This window comes from Myxine glutinosa, chromosome 1 (genome assembly GCF_964187855.1).
Source record: "Myxine glutinosa chromosome 1, kmMyxGlut1.1, whole genome shotgun sequence".
NCBI lineage: Eukaryota > Metazoa > Chordata > Myxini > Myxiniformes > Myxinidae > Myxine > Myxine glutinosa.
Genome location: NC_136261.1, coordinates 187704491 through 187722277, shown reverse-complemented (window position 1 = coordinate 187722277; position 17787 = coordinate 187704491). Strand labels below are relative to the sequence as shown.

The window sequence follows — 17787 nt, the reverse complement described above, 5'->3', positions numbered from 1 at the left end:
ACATTGTAATAAGTAAGCTGTGAAGTCAATTCAATAAATCATTTGGTGATTAAGCCCTGGTGTTGGGCTAGCGGCTAGGGTGCCGGCTTAGGATCCTAGGATCCTGGGTTCGAATCCCGGTCGATCGCTGAATTAACGCCAGGGGGGTTGACTCAGCCTGTCATCCTTCCGAGGTCGGCTAATTGAGTACCAGTTCACTGGTAATTCCCTGTTTGTCGTTAAAGGCGGCAAAAAGGGTTGGCGTCAGGAAGGGCATCCGGCCGTAAAACATTGCTTCAAAAAGGGGACCAAAAAACAACAACAACCACGGTTCCCGAAAAAGGCCAACCCCCGCTTTGCGGGGAAAAATGGCCTCTAAAGGTGTTTTTTTTTTTTTTTGGTGAGATATACCTGATGTTGGGTTAGCGGTTAGGGTGCTGGCTTGGGATCCTAGGATCCTGGGTTCGAATCCCGGTCAATCGCTGAATTAATGCCAGGGGGGTTGACTCAGCCTGTCATCCTTTGAGGTCAGCATAATTGAGTACCAGCTCACTGGTAATTCCCTGTGTGTCGTAAAAGGCGACTAACAGGGTTGGCGGCAGGAAGGGCATCCGGCCATAAAACATTGCTTCAAAAAGGGGACCACGGTGCCCAAAAAAAAGCCAACCCCTGCTCTGCAGGTAAAAATGGCCTCTAAAGGTGGTTCAAAACCATTTTCTTCCCAGATTTTTAAAGCAGTAAATTTAACTCAACTTTGGGATTTCAAGAGGTATAGAATTCCAAATGTCAGACTGCAGTCTCGAATGGAGTTGTGGGTTATTACAGTTTTTGGATCCAAAATGGGATATTTATTGGATTATCCTGTGGGATAGGAGTGAACATCTTTGTTAAATTGGAACATGTAAAAAAGAGGTGGACAGTTGATTATAATTCATTTGAAACATGAAAAGGGCATTTTGTAGAAAACATTTGTCATTTATTACCTCTACCACCAAAGGTGGATGAGGTTATAATGTTATAATAAAGGTTATAATGTTATAACATGATAATAAAAAGGTTATAATGTTTTCACCCCTGTCTGTTTTTGAACAAGATATCTCAAAAAGTTGTGGACAAATTCAGACGAAATTTGGTGGAGAGGTTGGGTATGTGACAAGGACGAAAGTATTTGATTTTGGGAAAGATTTGGATCTGGATCCGAGAATTTTCTAAGTGATTCGTCACCATTGAAAGATAGGGCAAAAACGATATATAGCAGGATATCTCAAAAAGTTGTGGATGAGTTATAACTAAACTTGGACAAGTTGGTTAGGTGACGAGAACAAGCCGATTAGATTATGTTTCAGATCCGAATCCAGATCCGACCTATCTGTGGGATACAAAACTTAAACAGTTCAGCCTGGCTGTGGTATACTCTCTACCGAGTGTTCTAGTTTTCAGTGTATTAATCTCAGCAAACTAGAACGGCACTTGGTAGAGAGCATACACTCCGCCAGGCTGAACAGTTTGTTTTATATATCAATGATAAGCTGGACCTGGATTCGGACCTGAACCAAAATCGAATCGGCTTGTTTTTGTCACCTAACCAATTTGTCCACCAAGTTTGGTCATAACTCGTGCATAACTTTTTAAAATATCTTGTTATATCACTTAATGGTGAAGAATCACTTAACAATTAAATAATTCTCAGATCCAAATCCATATTCAGATCTTCACCAAAATTGAATCGATTCTTCCTTGTCACACACCCAACAACTCCACCTAGTTTCGTCCAAATCCATCCATAACGTTTTGAGAAATCGTGCTGTGTATCGGTTTAGCCCTATCTTTCAATGGTGAAGAATCACTTAAAATTAAACAATCCTCGTATCCGAATCCATATTCAAATATTTTCCAAAATCGAATCGATTCAGTCTTGTCACACACCCAACCTCTTCACCAAGTTTTGTCCAAATCCGTCCACAACTTTTTGAGATATCCTGCTATGTATAGTTTTTGTCCCCATCTCTCAATGGTGAAGAATTATTTTAAAAATTCAACTAGCCGGATCCGAATCCGGATCTTCACCAAAATCTAATCATTTCGTCCTTGTCACACACGCTACCTCTCTGCCAAATTTCGTCCGAATCCGTCCACAACTCTTTGAGATATTTTGTTCACAGACAAACAGACAGACAGGGGTGAAAACATAACCTCCATCCACCTTTGGTGGCGGAGGTAATGAAGGATTTGAATGGTAATGTTAACCATCACAGATGTGAATTGCTTTATTTTGTAGAAACAGAATAGTATTATTGCATTAAAAATCTTACATCTTGCAATTTGTATTTCGAATTTGCCCAAATCATATTACAATCATATAATATATACTGTATGTAGTAGCATTATATAATTATACAATGTGAATAAAACATTAATAGGCAAATAGTATTTCAATATACAGTGTTCCGATACTGCGTTAGATTCAGGCAGATGTATTATATCTATTGATTGTGGTCATTCCAGGTCAAATATTCACTTATAATTATTCCTGGAAATTTTGTACTTGTTTTTCTTTCAAGTGACAAACCATCAATTTTTATATCGGATATTGCATGTTATTTAGTCATCTAGAACTCTTGAAATGAATAAATTCGTCTTTTCTCGATTTCGAGATCGCTTATTACTTCTAAATCATTGAGAAAGTTTCGGTCACTCATTATTTAGGATTCTGCTTTCAGTGGGAATAAATGGCATTTGTGTCATCTGCAAAAAGACGATATTGTACCGTAATAGAGTGGATGTATTTGAGATGTCGTTTGTGTGGATTAAAAACAGAAGGGGCGCCTAATATGGATCCTTGGAGAACTCCAGACTTCGTTAGTAATGTCTCAGAATCAGTGGAATCATAACATGTGTATTGATTTCTATTTGACAGAGGAAGTTATAGATCAATTAAGAACAATCCCTCTGACTCCCTAGGATTGTAATTTCCATAAATTAATAGTGTGATCAAAAGTATCAAACGTGTTGCGTACCATCGCATCGTACGCATCGTGTTGCGTACCAAACGTATCACATACCATCCATAAAAACAGCAATGACATGTTTATGATCTGCCAAGGCACTTGTAACACCGTCATACAATTGGCCAAGTGCTAAATGTGTGGAGTGCAGCTTTCTAAACCCACATTGATCTAAATTTAATAATTAATTTTGAGCAAGAAAACCATCCACTCAGAACTGCCCCCATGTCACCTGTCCTGTAGATATCAAATGTCCAAGCTGGCTTCTAAAGCCAGCAGCAACCTCAGAATTATTTTCAGGGCCAAGTCCTGTCTCAGCAGTCCTCTGCTTATCACAGTGCACAAGGCCTTCATCCAAAGTACCACGGACACATGACTCCCCACTGTGGGTTGGTGCTTCTGCCTCCCATTATTCCCCACTTGAGATAATGGACTATAGGGCCCTCCAGGTCTCAAACCATGGAATCAAAAACAGGATGCAGAATTTCAGGTTCTGCCCCTGCCTAACATCAAAATTTGCAGGTTGATGGCGTTGCAGTGTTTTATGTATTCTCTTTTTGTATTTATCCTACAACCCTTAATCTTGATTCTTAATCATTAATCCTTAACCTTAATCCTTAACTTAATTACTTCATTAATTTAAATTTATTAATTATTAAATTAATAAATTTATTTATTTATTCAATTTATTTATTAATTCTTAACTTAATCCTTAATTAATCCTTAACCTTAATCTTGGAAAATCGTCATAATTTTCAGAGCTGTTACTGAAACACTTTAAAACGGGTTGCCATCTCTGCACTCAACCTGTCTCTCGCTCCTCACAAAGTGCCGTGGAGTACCTCACAATCACTATCTGTTATTTTTGATCTTCACATACCACCCTCACTTAGGTGGTGCAGCTTCTTCGAGCCATGGATGAAGTGACACGTCGGGCTTCGGAGGCAGAGTGTGGCCTTGCTTCACCTGAGCAGCCTCAAGGCTTGGCAGCAGCAGCCCAGCAGTTGCAACGTTTGTCAGGGCTGACGACTGAGCTGAGTGCACAATCTGAGCGAGCCTGTGAACTCAGAGAATCTGCCTGGGCAATGGCCGCTCAGGGTAGTGAATCAGCACGTGAAGCTGTGGAAAAGGCTGAGGTTCTTGTGGCACGGTATGGGCAGTTGGATTACCAATCAAATTAAAATACATTTACACACATTGGCTTCGTTTATTTCCCAATTCTCTTTTTGTCATTCCTTTTGTATCTTTCCTTCAACTTACTATGTAGCTTTGGAGGAATCGATCTTCAGAGCAGGAGGCTTCAGATTGTCCATCTAATCATATTCATATCCATCTAATCCATCCATCTTCAGAACATCCATCTAATCATATTCATATCCATCTAATCTATCCATCTAATCACGTTCAAATCCATATAATCCATCCATCTAATCATATTCAAATCCATCTTCAGAACATCCATCTAATCATATTCATATCCATCTAATCTATCCATCTTCAGAACACCCATCTAATATTCATATCCATCTACTCTATCCATCTTCAGAACATTCATCTAATCATATTCAAATCCATCTTCAGAACATCCATCTAATCATATTCATACCCATCTAATCTATCCATCTAATCACATTCAAATCCATCTAATCCATCCATCTAATCATATTGAAATCCATCTTCAGAACATCCATCTAATCATATTCATATCCATCTGAATATGGTTAGCTACATCCATCCAATCCAATCCATCCATCTTCAGAACATCCATCTAATCATATTCATATCCATCTAATCTATCCATCTTCAGAACATCCATCTAATCATATTCATATCCATCTAATCTATCCATCTAATCACATTCAAATCCATCTAATCCATCCATCTAATCATATTCAAATCCATCTTCAGAACATCCATCTAATCATATTCATATCCATTTAATCTATCCATCTTCAGAACATTCATCTCATCATATTCATATCCATCTAATCCATCCATCTTCAGAACATCCATCTAATCATATTCATATCCATCTAATCTATCCATCTTCAGAACATCCATCTAATCATATTCATATCCATCTAATCACATTCAAATCCATATAATCCATCCATCTAATCATATTCAAATCCATCTTCAGAACATCCATCTAATCATATTAATATCCATCTAATCTATCCATCTTCAGAACATTCATCTAATCATATTCATATCCATCTAATCTATCCATCTTCAGAACATCCATCTAATCATATTCATATCCATCTAATCTATCCATCTAATCACATTCAAATCCATATAATCCATCCATCTAATCATATTCAAATCCATCTTCAGAACATCCATCTAATCATATTCATATCCATCTCATCTGTCCTTCTTCAGAACATCCATCTAATCATATTCTATCATCTAATCCATCCATCTTCAGAACATCCTTCTTATCATATTCATATCCATCTAATCTATTGATCTAATCACATTCAAATCATTCTAATCTATCCATCTAATCACATTCAAATCCATCTTCATAACACCCATCTAATATTCATATCCATCTACTCTATCCATCTTCAGAACATTCATCTAATCATATTCATATCTATCTAATCCATCCATCTTCAGAACATCCTTCTTATCATATTCATATCCATCTAATCTATCTATCTAATCACATTCATACCCATCTAATTGATCCATCTTCAGAACATCCATCTAATCATATTCATATCCATCTAATCTATCTATCTAATCACATTCATACCCATCTAATTGATCCATCTTCAGAACATCCATCTAATCATATTCATATCCATCTAATCTATCTATCTAATCACATTCATACCCATCTAATTGATCCATCTTCAGAACATCCATCTAATCATATTCATATCCATCTAATCTATCTATCTAATCATATTCATATCCATCTAATTGATCCATCTTCAGAACATCCATCTAATCATATTCATATCCTTATAATCTATCCATCTTCAGAACATTCATATAATCATATCCATATCCATCTAATCCATCTTGAAAACATCCATCTAATCATAATCTTTGAGACTTTGACAATTTATTACATCATGAAGAGGGCTCCGTTCCACCTTCTGAAACCCGCATATGGAGATAACCAATGAAACACACACACACACACACACACACAGACTCACACAAACACACACACACACACACAGACTCACACAAACACGCACACACACACACACACACACACACACACACGATGGTCTCTCACTGCATGGAGGACAATGGGCTAATGTACTAAGTGTCTTGTCCTCTGTTTACCAATAGCCACGCGATTCAAATAAACATTCAGTGATCTCTCATAATGTCCTTGTCCTGCATTTAATATCTGTACATATTCATCCCTGAGGGTTATCCCTCTTTCAGACAAGCAAACAAATAGAGACTTTCAAAAGGCAGCCTTGTCATCTGCATCATTCTTCCTTTGGGGGCAGGCTGGAAACCCTGGAGGAATCTGCAAAGTCGCAACGTGTCAAGTTTGAGAGTAGGCGAGTGTTGTTCGAGTTCTACCGTGCTGTAGAACTCGAATTTTCATGGTTGAGGGAGGCATTCGCCCTCGCTGCCTCTCAAGAATGTGGTCACAGCCTCACAGATGTGACTACATTTGAAAAACGTCATCAGGTGATACCTTTTGAAAGAGCAGAAAGTGTTTTGTTTTACATGTTCTGTTTGTTTTTTGGAGGGGGACAAGTAGTTTATTTTAAGTTCAAAAACGAAAAGTTATTTGTACTTGCACTCATATTAGTTATTTGTACCAGCCACGTTAACCCTTAAACCAACACCCAGCATCAAGCTCAAAAAGGACGCCAACTTCTACCAGTTTCCATAAACGTAGCAAATTGTTTGTGCATTTTGTTTTTCCTGCAGTTCTATAAATCTTTAACATGGTCGAATAAAGTTGCATTATTCGTCTCATCCACCTCCTCCTAACAATCCCCTCTTCGTGCAGGCACTCGAAGCAGAGATGCAGACACATTCTTCCATGGCAGCAGCCGTGGCCAAACAGGGTCGTGATCTAGTGTCTGAACACCATTCCAACAGCACGGCAATCTCGCAGTGTGTGCATGAGCTGGAGGAGGCAGTGTTGCAGCTGCACAAGGACATGGATGCTCGCAAGAAGCTGCTCTTGCTTGCCCACGAGATGCTATCTACATATACCGAGGTAAGATCTTCCTTTGTCTGAATTTTATTATGCTTCTATCTTCCAAACTTGGTGTTGGCTTAGCGGTTAGGGTGCCGGCTTGGGATCCGAGGATCCTGGGTTCGAATCCCGGTCGATCACTGAATTAACGCCAGGGGGGTTGACTCAGCCTGTCATCCTTCCGAGGTCGGCAAATTGAGTACCAGCTTGCTGGGATGAATGATCACGGTGTGTACCCCGGTTTAGAATAGGTACACCGTATCCCTGCGCATCGTAAGAGGTGACCAAGGGTTGGCGTCAGGAAGGGCATCCGGCCATAAAAACATTGCCTCAAACAGGGAACCATGATTGTCATGGGGCCCGCAAGGCTATCCCCCGCTCTAGCGGGGAAAATGGCCTTAAAACGATCATTCATTCATTCATTTCTTCCAAACTTGCATGGATGTTTTTCTTATTGTTGTTGTTTGGACAACCGTTTGGACAAAAAAAAGAAGTTATTGTTACCCCGTGCATGTGTGAAGTGAAAAGCGGGGTTAAGCAATTGGGTCATGTCTTTTTGTCTGTCTTATCAGTTAATGATCATCAATTTATGATTGAGATAGCCTGGTGTTGGCTTAGCGGTTAGGGTGCAGCTTGGGATCATAGGATCCTGGGTTTGAATCCCGGTCGATCGCTGAATTAACACCAGGGGGGTTGACTCAGCCTGTCATCCTTCCGAGTTCGGCAAATTGAGTACCAGCTCACTGGTAATTCCCTGTGTCGCAAGAGGCGACTAAAAGGGTTGGCGGCAGGAAGGGCATCCGGCCATAAAACATTGCCTCAAAAAATGGGACCACGGTACCCGAAAAAGGCCAGGCTGCTCTGTGGGGAAAAATATCCTCGAAAGGTGGTTCAGTTTATGATTGAGGAACAACGTACTTAGATTGAATGTTATATTTTGAACATGAATCGGAACACGAATAAGAAAACCAAGTTTCGCGTTTTACCGTACTTTAGCTTTGAATTAGTCCCAATCGCACTTGCACAGAGAGTAAGGAGTGAGATCATTATTTTTACTCTGTCTGCCTGCTTGGCAGTCAAATAAAGGTGAAAATCAATCCAAACAGGAAACTGACTGTTTTTAGGGATGTTATAAAGGACACAAACAACAGGCATGAATAACTAATGTGACGTGTCAGATCGGGTGATGTAGTAAATACAGTAATGGGTAAATGGTGGTAAAACCCGGAATTAATTCATTTATACACCTTTAAACCTCTATTTAAATTGAATTAGATACTTGAATATTGCAGAACACAAATAACCTACATAATACTTCCAAGAACCATGCTATATATCGTTAAATAGCATGAGAGGGCGTGGCATGTGAGAGGGTACAGTATCGGAGTGAAGAAGAGGCCGTCAATATGCTTATGTCCAATGCAGATTAACGCAGCATTCTGTGGTGATCAATAAAGCCTCCATTTCCTAAACTACGACTCAATGTCGTCTTATTACAGTGTATAAGGGTGGTGTGTATAAGACTGCTTTAGTAACACAAAACTTCTGGGTTTTTTTTAACGATCTTTAAAATCATCATTTTCTTGAAATTGAAGTACAGTATATTCATGCTTGAACACTGCGTGGGGTATCATGTTCTATGAACTCCCCAAGTTTACTTACATTTGTAAATGATCTTTCATCAACTTTAAGCATATGCATGTGTGCAAAGGCTCTGCATTTATGTGTTGTTACCTCCACCACCGAAGGTGGACAGAGGTTATGTTTTCACCCCTGTCTGTTTCTGTTTGTTACTTGGCAAAAAAAAAAAAAAAAAACGTTGCAAGTATGTTTGTTGATCACTCCGGTTTGTGTGTGTGTTTGTCTGTCCGCTCACTTATACTTGCCTACAGGACACAATTTTAAATCGATCTTCACGAAACTTCACAAAATTGTAGAGTTCGTGGTCTGACAAAATCCTATATATTTTGGGGTCAAAAAGGTCAACATAGGCCAAAGGTCAACCACTTTTTGTTGCATTTCTAAAATCCTCAATTTTCATCCAATTGACTTGAAATTTGGAAAGGATTTACATATCAGCTAACCTAATTCAACCACCAACTATTTTGCGATCAGCATAGGCGAAGAGGTCAACATCGGCCAGAGGTCAACCACCTTTTTTCAAATTTCTAAAATCCTCAATTTTAATCCGATTGACTTGAAATTTGAATAGGATTCTCATTTCAGCGAACTGAATTCAACCATCAACTATTTTTGAGATCAGCATAGGCCAAAAGGTCAACATAGGTCAAAGGTCAACAACAATTTCAAATTTCTAAAATCCTCAGTTTTCATCCGATTCACTTAAAATTTGAATGGGATTTACATATCAGTTAACTGAATTCAACCATCAACTATTTTTGAGATCAGCATAGGCCAAAAGGTCAACATAGGTTAAAGGTCAACAACAATTTCAAATTTCTAAAATCCTCAATTTTCATCCGATTCACTTAAAATTTGAATCGGATTTACATATCAGTTAACTGAATTCAACCATCAACTATTTTTGAGATCAGCATAGGCCAAAAGGTCAACATAGGTCAAAGGTCAACAACAATTTCTAATTTCTAAAATCCTCAATTTTCATCCGATTCACTTAAAATTTGAATGGGATTTACATATCAGTTAACTGAATTCAACCAACAACTATTTTTGAGATCAGCATAGGCCAAAAGGTCAAAATAGGCCAAAGGTCAACCACTTTTTTTAAATTTCTAAAAGCCTCAATTTTCATCCGATTGACTTGAAATTTGAAATGGATTTTCATATCAGGTCACTGAATTCAACCACAAATTATTTTTGAGGTCAAAAGTATTCTCTACTGAGTGGCATTCTACTTTGTACTGTTTTGCCAAGTGTCGCTCTATGAGTGATTTTTCATATTGTCTGTTTGTTTGTTTGTCTGTCCGCTCACTTATACTTGCCTACAGGTCACAATTTTAAACAGATCTTCACTAAAACTTCACAAAATGGTAGAGTTTGTGGTCCGACAAAATCCTATATATTTTTGCGGTCAAAAGGTCAACATAGGCCAAAGGTCAGCCACTTTTTTCGAAATTCTAAAATCCTCAATTTTTATCCGATTGACTTGAAATTTGAATAGGATTTACATATCGGCAAACTCAATTCAACCACCAACTATTTTTGAGATCACCATAGGTCAAAGATCAACAACAATTTCAGATTTCTAAAATCCTCAATTTTCATCCGATTCAATTGAAATTTGAATGGGATTTACATATCAGTGAACTGAATTCAACCAACAACTATTTTTGAGATCACCATAGGCCAAAAGGTCAAAATAGGCCAAAGGTCAACCACCTTTTTCAAATTTCTAAAAGCCTCAATTTTCATCCGATTGACTTGAAATTTGAATTGGATTTTCATGTCGGCTAACTGAATTCAACCACCAATTATTTAACTCGTCAAAAGGATGCTCCACTGAGTGCCATGCTACTTTGTTATGTTTTGCCAAGTGTCACTGTTTGAGTGATTTTTCGTCTGTCTGTCTGTGAGAAGGATATCTCAAAAAGTTGTGGTCGGATTCAGACGACATTTGGTGCACACATTGGATGTGTAACAAGGACAAATTGATTAGATTTTGGTGAAGATCCGAATCCGCATGCAGATACGAGAATTTTAAAGTGATTATTGTAACCATTGAGAGATAGGGCCAGAAATGATACATAGCACGATATCTCAAAAAGTTGTGGATGGATTCAGCCGAAATTTGGTGGACACGTTGGATGTGTGACAAGGACTAATTGATTCGATTTTGGTTGAGGTCTGAATCCAGATCCAGCCTATCAGTGGGATAAAAAACGTTACCTGCTCAGCCTGGCAGAGGTATGCGCCCATCGGAGTGCCGTTCTAGTATTACATGTTTTTGTTATATTTTTGGTTTGTTACATATTCTTGTTGTATGTATTTTTACGTGTACCTCCCCAAACCCCGGTTACGATGCACCTCAGAGTCTTGAGAGGGAACGCAGCAGAAAGATTTGTTATTCTGAGTCTTCTAATAAACCATGGTAAAACCACACTAATGCAAATGTAGAACAAAACAAGTAATTGTATTAAGAACTCTCACATACACAATAATAACACTCTCAAAGAAAGTACAATGAAAATATCACTTGCATCAAATGAACAATACATATGATGGTACAATCATTTCCCAATGCTCTCAAAGCAATAAACTCATGATACGCCCAACGTGAATGGAATGTAACATTCCCCAAAGTCCATGCACAAATCCCAACGCGGTGAAGGTCGAAATCCTGCAGAATGGCAAAACAACAGGCAGGTATTGGCACAGCTGTGGGTGAGGAGTTATGAGGTGAGAGGTCGATTTACGAGGTGAGAATGGGAATTGAGCCGATATGGAAGCCAACGGCGCTCCACACAATGATGTCGACATGGGAATCCCAATGACAAAACACGAAGCACCAGGCGGACAGCCTCTTCGAGGACAAAATTGCGTATAGGCCTGTAATGGAGGCGCTGGTTCCCTTCAACAATGACTCACTCTTGGTCATAAAACCTGAGACGCAGGTTTAATTGCACTCGCAATATGTGACGATGTCACAGGCAATCCCTTTCCCGGGAAGCCTCAACTCATTCGGGACCAATATCAAAAAAGTCCGCATGCAGCCTCGATGCGACTCTACGGCTGTATCTCTCTCATGGCCATCTCGTCCTCTCTCAAGCTCCTCCTCTCCTCTTCCAGCCTCTTTGCCGCATCTTCCTTTTTCCTTCACAAACACTTATTTTCACCTTTTACTAAAGTCATCTCCATTTCACACGAAAATCTTAACAACAATAGTACCTGAAACTAACAATCCTACAAGTATATAATAACAACAAAGGTGGAAATGACGGATCAGTAACAGTACCATTAGAGGGTGTGTTTGAGTCCTACATGATGTTAAAAATGCAATGACTTATTTTACCTTTCTATTATAAGCTACAGATCGAGTTCATTGAGTGAGAAATGGGATCCACAATTGTCCACTCGGTCTTGATGATGACATAACATATTTTAAAGCTTTTCAGAAAAAAAGAAACTTTTGTAAAAAAAATTAAAAAAAATAAATAAAAAAAATCTTTTTTTTTTAAAGATCGTTTTAAGGGCATTTTCCCCGCTAGGGCGGGGGTTAGCCTTGCGGGCCCCATGACAATCATGGTTCCCTGTTTGAGGCAATGTTTTTATGGCCGGATGCCCTTCCTGACGCCAACCCTTGGTCACGCTCTTACGATGCGTGAATCGGGGTACACACCGTGATCATTCATCCCAGCAAGCTGGTACTCAATTTGCCGACCTCGGAAGGATGACAGGCTGAGTCAACCCCCCTGGCGTTAATTCAGCGATCGACCGGGATTCAAACCCAGGAGCCTAGGATCCCAAGCCGGCACCCTAACCGCTAAGCCAACGCCAGGCCAGTTTTGTAAAATAAAAAAAGAAGACATTAAAATACTGTGTTGATTGTATAACCTTCTTCTCCCTCAGTGATACAAATCCACCAAGTTCATTCTTCCTCCCTGATTGAAGAATCATCCTTTTTAGGATCCTTATTCAATTTGCTTAATAATCCCACTTCCCACTCCCAAACACCACACATTTATTTCCATCCTCCTTACCTCCCCGCTTCCTTCTCGCTAACCTCCCTTCCTCACCCCAGCTCACTGACATGCAAAGTTGGTTGGATAGCCAGTGGCCATTGGTGAAAGGTACTGAGGACGTAAGAGATGAAGAGGGGGTCCAGGTGGCACTGAGTAGGCTTGAAGCCTTACATCTGGAACTAGAGGGGTTACTGACTCGTCTGCAAGACCTTGAGAAGAAGGCAAATAACCTGATTTCCCAGAGTTCACTCAACAGGTTTGTTTCAAGAGTGAAATAACTTATTTTGAGAGAATACATGGATCTAATCTTTCAGATATTGATCAGACTTTTGTGCCAGGGGAATCCTGTTCGTAGAAATCGATTTAATATCATCTTCCAATTAGTGGACATGTTAAGTGCTAAAAATATGGTGTTGACTTCAAATCATGATGCAAAAGTCCCCTTTGGCAGAAAGGTTCCTTAGTGCCCTTGGAACAAAATTATCCAAAGACACAAGTTGTATCTTAAAATCCAAGATGGCTGCCATCGGCCATCTTGGAAAACATGACCAACCCATAGCCCAGGAAGCATTTGTCACATTAACTACTGTATAATGATACATGTTTCCCAGCTAATTTGAGGTCACCTAACATTTCTGGCATCACTTCTGCATTTCGGATGCATTTAAAGGTCAAATTGGGGAAAAACTCAAATTATAACAATATTTATTGGTTTCATAACATTATTTATTGGTTTTCATCTGAAGAACACAATGTTTGGTCAGATAATTTGAGGTAATAAGATTGTTCCTCATGGTATATCTACAGTGCATTCAGAAAGTATTCAGACCCCTTCACTTTTTTCACATTTTGTTATATTGCAGCCTTATGCTGAAATCGTTGAAATTCATTTTTTTCCCTCATCAATCTACACTCAATACTCCATAATGACAAAGAGAAAACAGGATTTTAGAAAGTTTTGCAAATTTATTAAAAAGAAAAAACTGAAATATCACATTGACATAAGTATTCAGACCCTTAACTCATTGCTTAGTTGAAGCACCTTTGGCAGCGACTACAGCCTCGAGTCTTCTTGGGTACGACGTGACAAGCTTTGCACACCTGGATTTGGGGATTTTCTGCCATTCGTCTCTGCAGATCCTCTCAAGCTCTGTCAGGTTGCATGGGGACCATCGGTGGACAGCCATTTTCAGGTCTCTCCAGAGATGTTCGATTGGGTTCAAGTCAGGGCTCTGGCTGGGCCACTCAAGGACCTTCACAGAGTTGCCCCTAAGCCACTCCTGCATTGTCTTGGCTGTGTGCTTCGGGTCATTGTCCTGTTGGAAGGTGAACCTTCGGCCCAGTCTGAGGTCCTGAGCGCTCTTTTTCAGGTTTTCATTAAGGATATCTCTGTACTTTGCTCCGTTCATTGTTCCCTCAACCCTGACCAGTTCCCCAGTCCCTGCTGCTGAAAAACACCCCCACAGCATGATGCTGCCACCACCATGCTTCACCGTTGGGATGGTATTGGGCAGGTGATGAGCGGTGCCTGGTTTCCTCCATACATGACGCTTATAATTGAGGACAAACAGTTCAATCTTGGTTTCTTCAGACCACAGAATCTTGTTTCTCACAGTCTGAGAGTCCTATAGGTGCTTTTTTTTGCAAACTCCAAGCGGGCTTTCATGTGTCTTTCACTGAGGAGAGGCTTCCGTCTGGCCACTCTGCCATAAAGCCCAGATCGGTGGAGTGTTGCAGTGATGGTTGTCCTTCTGGAAGTTTCTCCCATCTCCACACAGGATCTCTGGCGCTCAGCCAGAGTGACAATCGGGGTCTTGGTCACCTCTCTTACCAAGGCCCTTCTCCCCCGATTGCTCAGTTTGGCCGGGCGGCCAGCTCTAGGAAGAGTCCTGGTTGTTCCAAACTTCTTCCATTTTAAGAATTATGGAGGCCACTGTGCTCTTGGGAACCTTCAATGCAGCAGAATTTTTTTGTAGGCATCTCCAAATCTGTGCCTCGACACAATCCTGTCTCTGAGATCTGCAGGCAATTCCTTCGACCTCATGGCTTGGTTTTTGCTCTGATAAGCATTGTCAGCTGTGAGACCTTATATAGACAGGTGTGGCCTTTCCAAATCATGTCCAATCAATTGAATTTACCACAGGTGGACCCAAATCAAGGTGTAGAAACATCTCAAAGATGATCAAGAGAAATGGGAGGCACCTGAGATAAATTTGAAGTGTCATAGCAAAGGGTCTGAATACTTATGTAAATGTGATATTTCAGTTTTTTATTTTTAATAAAGTTGCAAAACTTTCTAAAATCCTGTTTTCTCTTTGTCATTATGGGGTATTGAGTGTGGATTGATGAGGGAAAAAATGAATTTAAACGATTTCAGCATAAGGCTGCAACATAACAAAATGTGAAAAAAGTGAAGGGGTCTGAATACTTTCTGAATGCACTGCATAACAAAGGGCAAAGGGTGACACTGACATTAATTATGGTAAAGGGAAAACATGAGGACATATATGTACAGATGTACCACAGTACAAGGAAAGGCATGAAATTCTATATTTCTCGGAAAGGCAAGTCCAAACTGCATGAGTCTCAAGTATCTGGTATGACAGAGAATGGATGTTGATTTCAGATGCTAGTGATCCACTGAAGTGAGAACTGCTGTCCTAGATGCAGTCCAAACTTTGTGTGTTGTTTTGGATGCTCACATCCGGATGAACAGTGAGTATTAGACACTCCTAAGGGCCTGAGCCTTGTATATGGTTGATGAGTCTTGTAATGTCACGAGATGAGGAACTTACCCGAGAGCGCACAGCCCCTGCTGTCCTACTCTTGTACCCCTGATGCAATGTAATATGTCTAGCCCACAAGCATGTTTGTTGACCACTAGCATGTTGACATTGGAGGACTCTGGGATTGTCGTGTCACTGAAAGTCAGGGTCACCTGTTGGGATCTTTCTCTTGTTGGAGACAGGTATTAGATCTTTAAGATCTGTATTGGCAGCAGACAGCATATGGATGGATGCATCACATGTCATATTGTTTATTTCTCGAAAACAAGGTGCATTTTTCTATGAACACTTTGTGCACGTGCCCATGCCCTTTATATGATGACATCACCAACGTATAACTGCTGCTAGCTTGATTTTGTTTTGTTGTTTTTTTAGCAATTTTTACATGCTGATCATCTTTGAAATTCATTTACTGGGACTGATGTTCACCCATTGTGATTTTCATGTTCCCATTAACCCAGCAGCACCGAGATGCGCTCATGCTTGAGCAAGGTACACAAGGAGCTTGATAAGCTGCAACATGCTGTAGAAAAGCGTCGGAAAAGTCTGCGCAGTGCTGGACAAATATTTGAGTTTCAGCGTGAAGTCGAGGAAATGCGAGCCTGGATTACTCAGCGAAGGAAAGTTGCACGGTCGGATGACTTTGGGAAGGATTTGGAGGATGTAGAGGTGAGGGTAATGAAGCAGTTATAAGTCCAGAGCTGGTAACCATGGATGAATGTTAATTAACATGGACAAAATATGAGAGAGTTATCTATCTATAATTCCAGTAATCTCTGTGTGTGTGTCTGTATGCGACCGCTGTTTCTCGACAACTACCGGTCCGATATACTTGAAACTTGCCAGGTATATTGCTGGGGACCCGAGGATGTGCCTTTTCAAGGTTTCATATTAATCGGACAAATAGTTAGCGAGCTATGTCCAAAAAACGATTCAACCAATCAGAGAGCAGCGAGCTATCACGTGTGCCGAACGTGGCGAACAGACTCTGCCTCGGACGGCACATTTGAGAGCGTATTCATTTATTTCACGTTGGCAAACTATGTTGGCGTTAAACTATGTTTTACAACTAATTAAAACTAATTTGCGATTCATTCGCTTTCCTGCGCGTTTGTGCACGCTATGGCGATTTCTTTACCAAACTCCGCAAGCCGTTCGCTTTGGACCAATCCATTTCATGTAAATAGAGGGGGGGGATTGTCACCGTACTCGCAAGCCGTTCGCTTTGGACCAAACCATTCCATGTAAATAGAGGGGGGGGGGGGGGATTGTCACCGTACTCGCAAGCCGTTCGCTTTGGACCAAACCATTTCATGTAAATAGAGGGGGGGGGATTGTCACCGTACTCGCAAGCCGTTCGCTTTGGCTTTGCGAATGGACCAAACCATTTCATGTAAATAGAGGGGGAGGATATAATTTTAGATATATATATAGTACGGGCATGCCCTAGTATTAACAACGAGAAGAGTCGAACCGTCGCTTTGCCGCCGGACAAATTAGTCATCATGTCTCTTGCTGCTATGCTATAAGGGGAAAGGGGAGGGGAATGCTTGGGGTGGGGGAGGGGTGGGAAGAAGGAGGGAGGGGAGGCGGAAGAGAGGGGGAGGGGAGAGATATACTGCATATACATCTTTGGTGGGGGGGGGGGGCTTTGACAGGTCCCCCCCCATTTGGGGAGGGGGGAGGGTTTATGGCAAGGAGGACAAATTTACCCGTGCAAAGAGTGCTTTAACCACAGCGTTACCCAGGTGAAGGAAATGGTAACACTCTCTGCCACCACCACTAGGTGGCGCTGCATGGTACACATTTACATAGAGAATTATGCCCCTCCCTGGCCACCCACTCCCCCGTGCAAGGCCATGGCCACATGGCCTATGTTAGCCCCACCCCTCCCCCCATCACACACACACACACACAAAGTTGTAAATATTCCTGAGCTTGGGGTTTGTCACTCTTTGCACAGATGTGGCTGTGCATAAAGAACAAAGGCAGATAGACAGACAGCCACAGAGAGACAATCAATGGTGGTTATATAAATATATATATATATTATATATATAATTATATATATATATATATATATATATATATATATATATATAATATATATATATATATATATCTATATATATATATATATATATATATATATATATATATATATGTAT

General features: G+C 40.3%; 1 protein-coding gene across 4 annotated transcripts in view; it reads left to right on the top strand.

The window, feature by feature from the left end:
* The window catches only part of SPTBN5 (spectrin beta, non-erythrocytic 5), a 305552-nt gene that overhangs the window by 207800 nt on the left and 79965 nt on the right, over nt 1–17787 (top strand). For 3 of the 4 annotated variants that reach the window (XM_078781338.1, XM_078781325.1, XM_078781343.1), the window contains 5 exons: nt 3878–4134; nt 6467–6653; nt 6982–7194; nt 12893–13089; nt 16081–16288. In XM_078781338.1, the coding sequence (XP_078637464.1) occupies nt 3878–4134; nt 6467–6653; nt 6982–7194; nt 12893–13089; nt 16081–16288 (1062 nt within the window). The remainder of the gene's footprint in view (nt 1–3877; nt 4135–6466; nt 6654–6981; nt 7195–12892; nt 13090–16080; nt 16289–17787) is intronic. The other variant, XM_078781331.1, reaches the window with a different exon arrangement.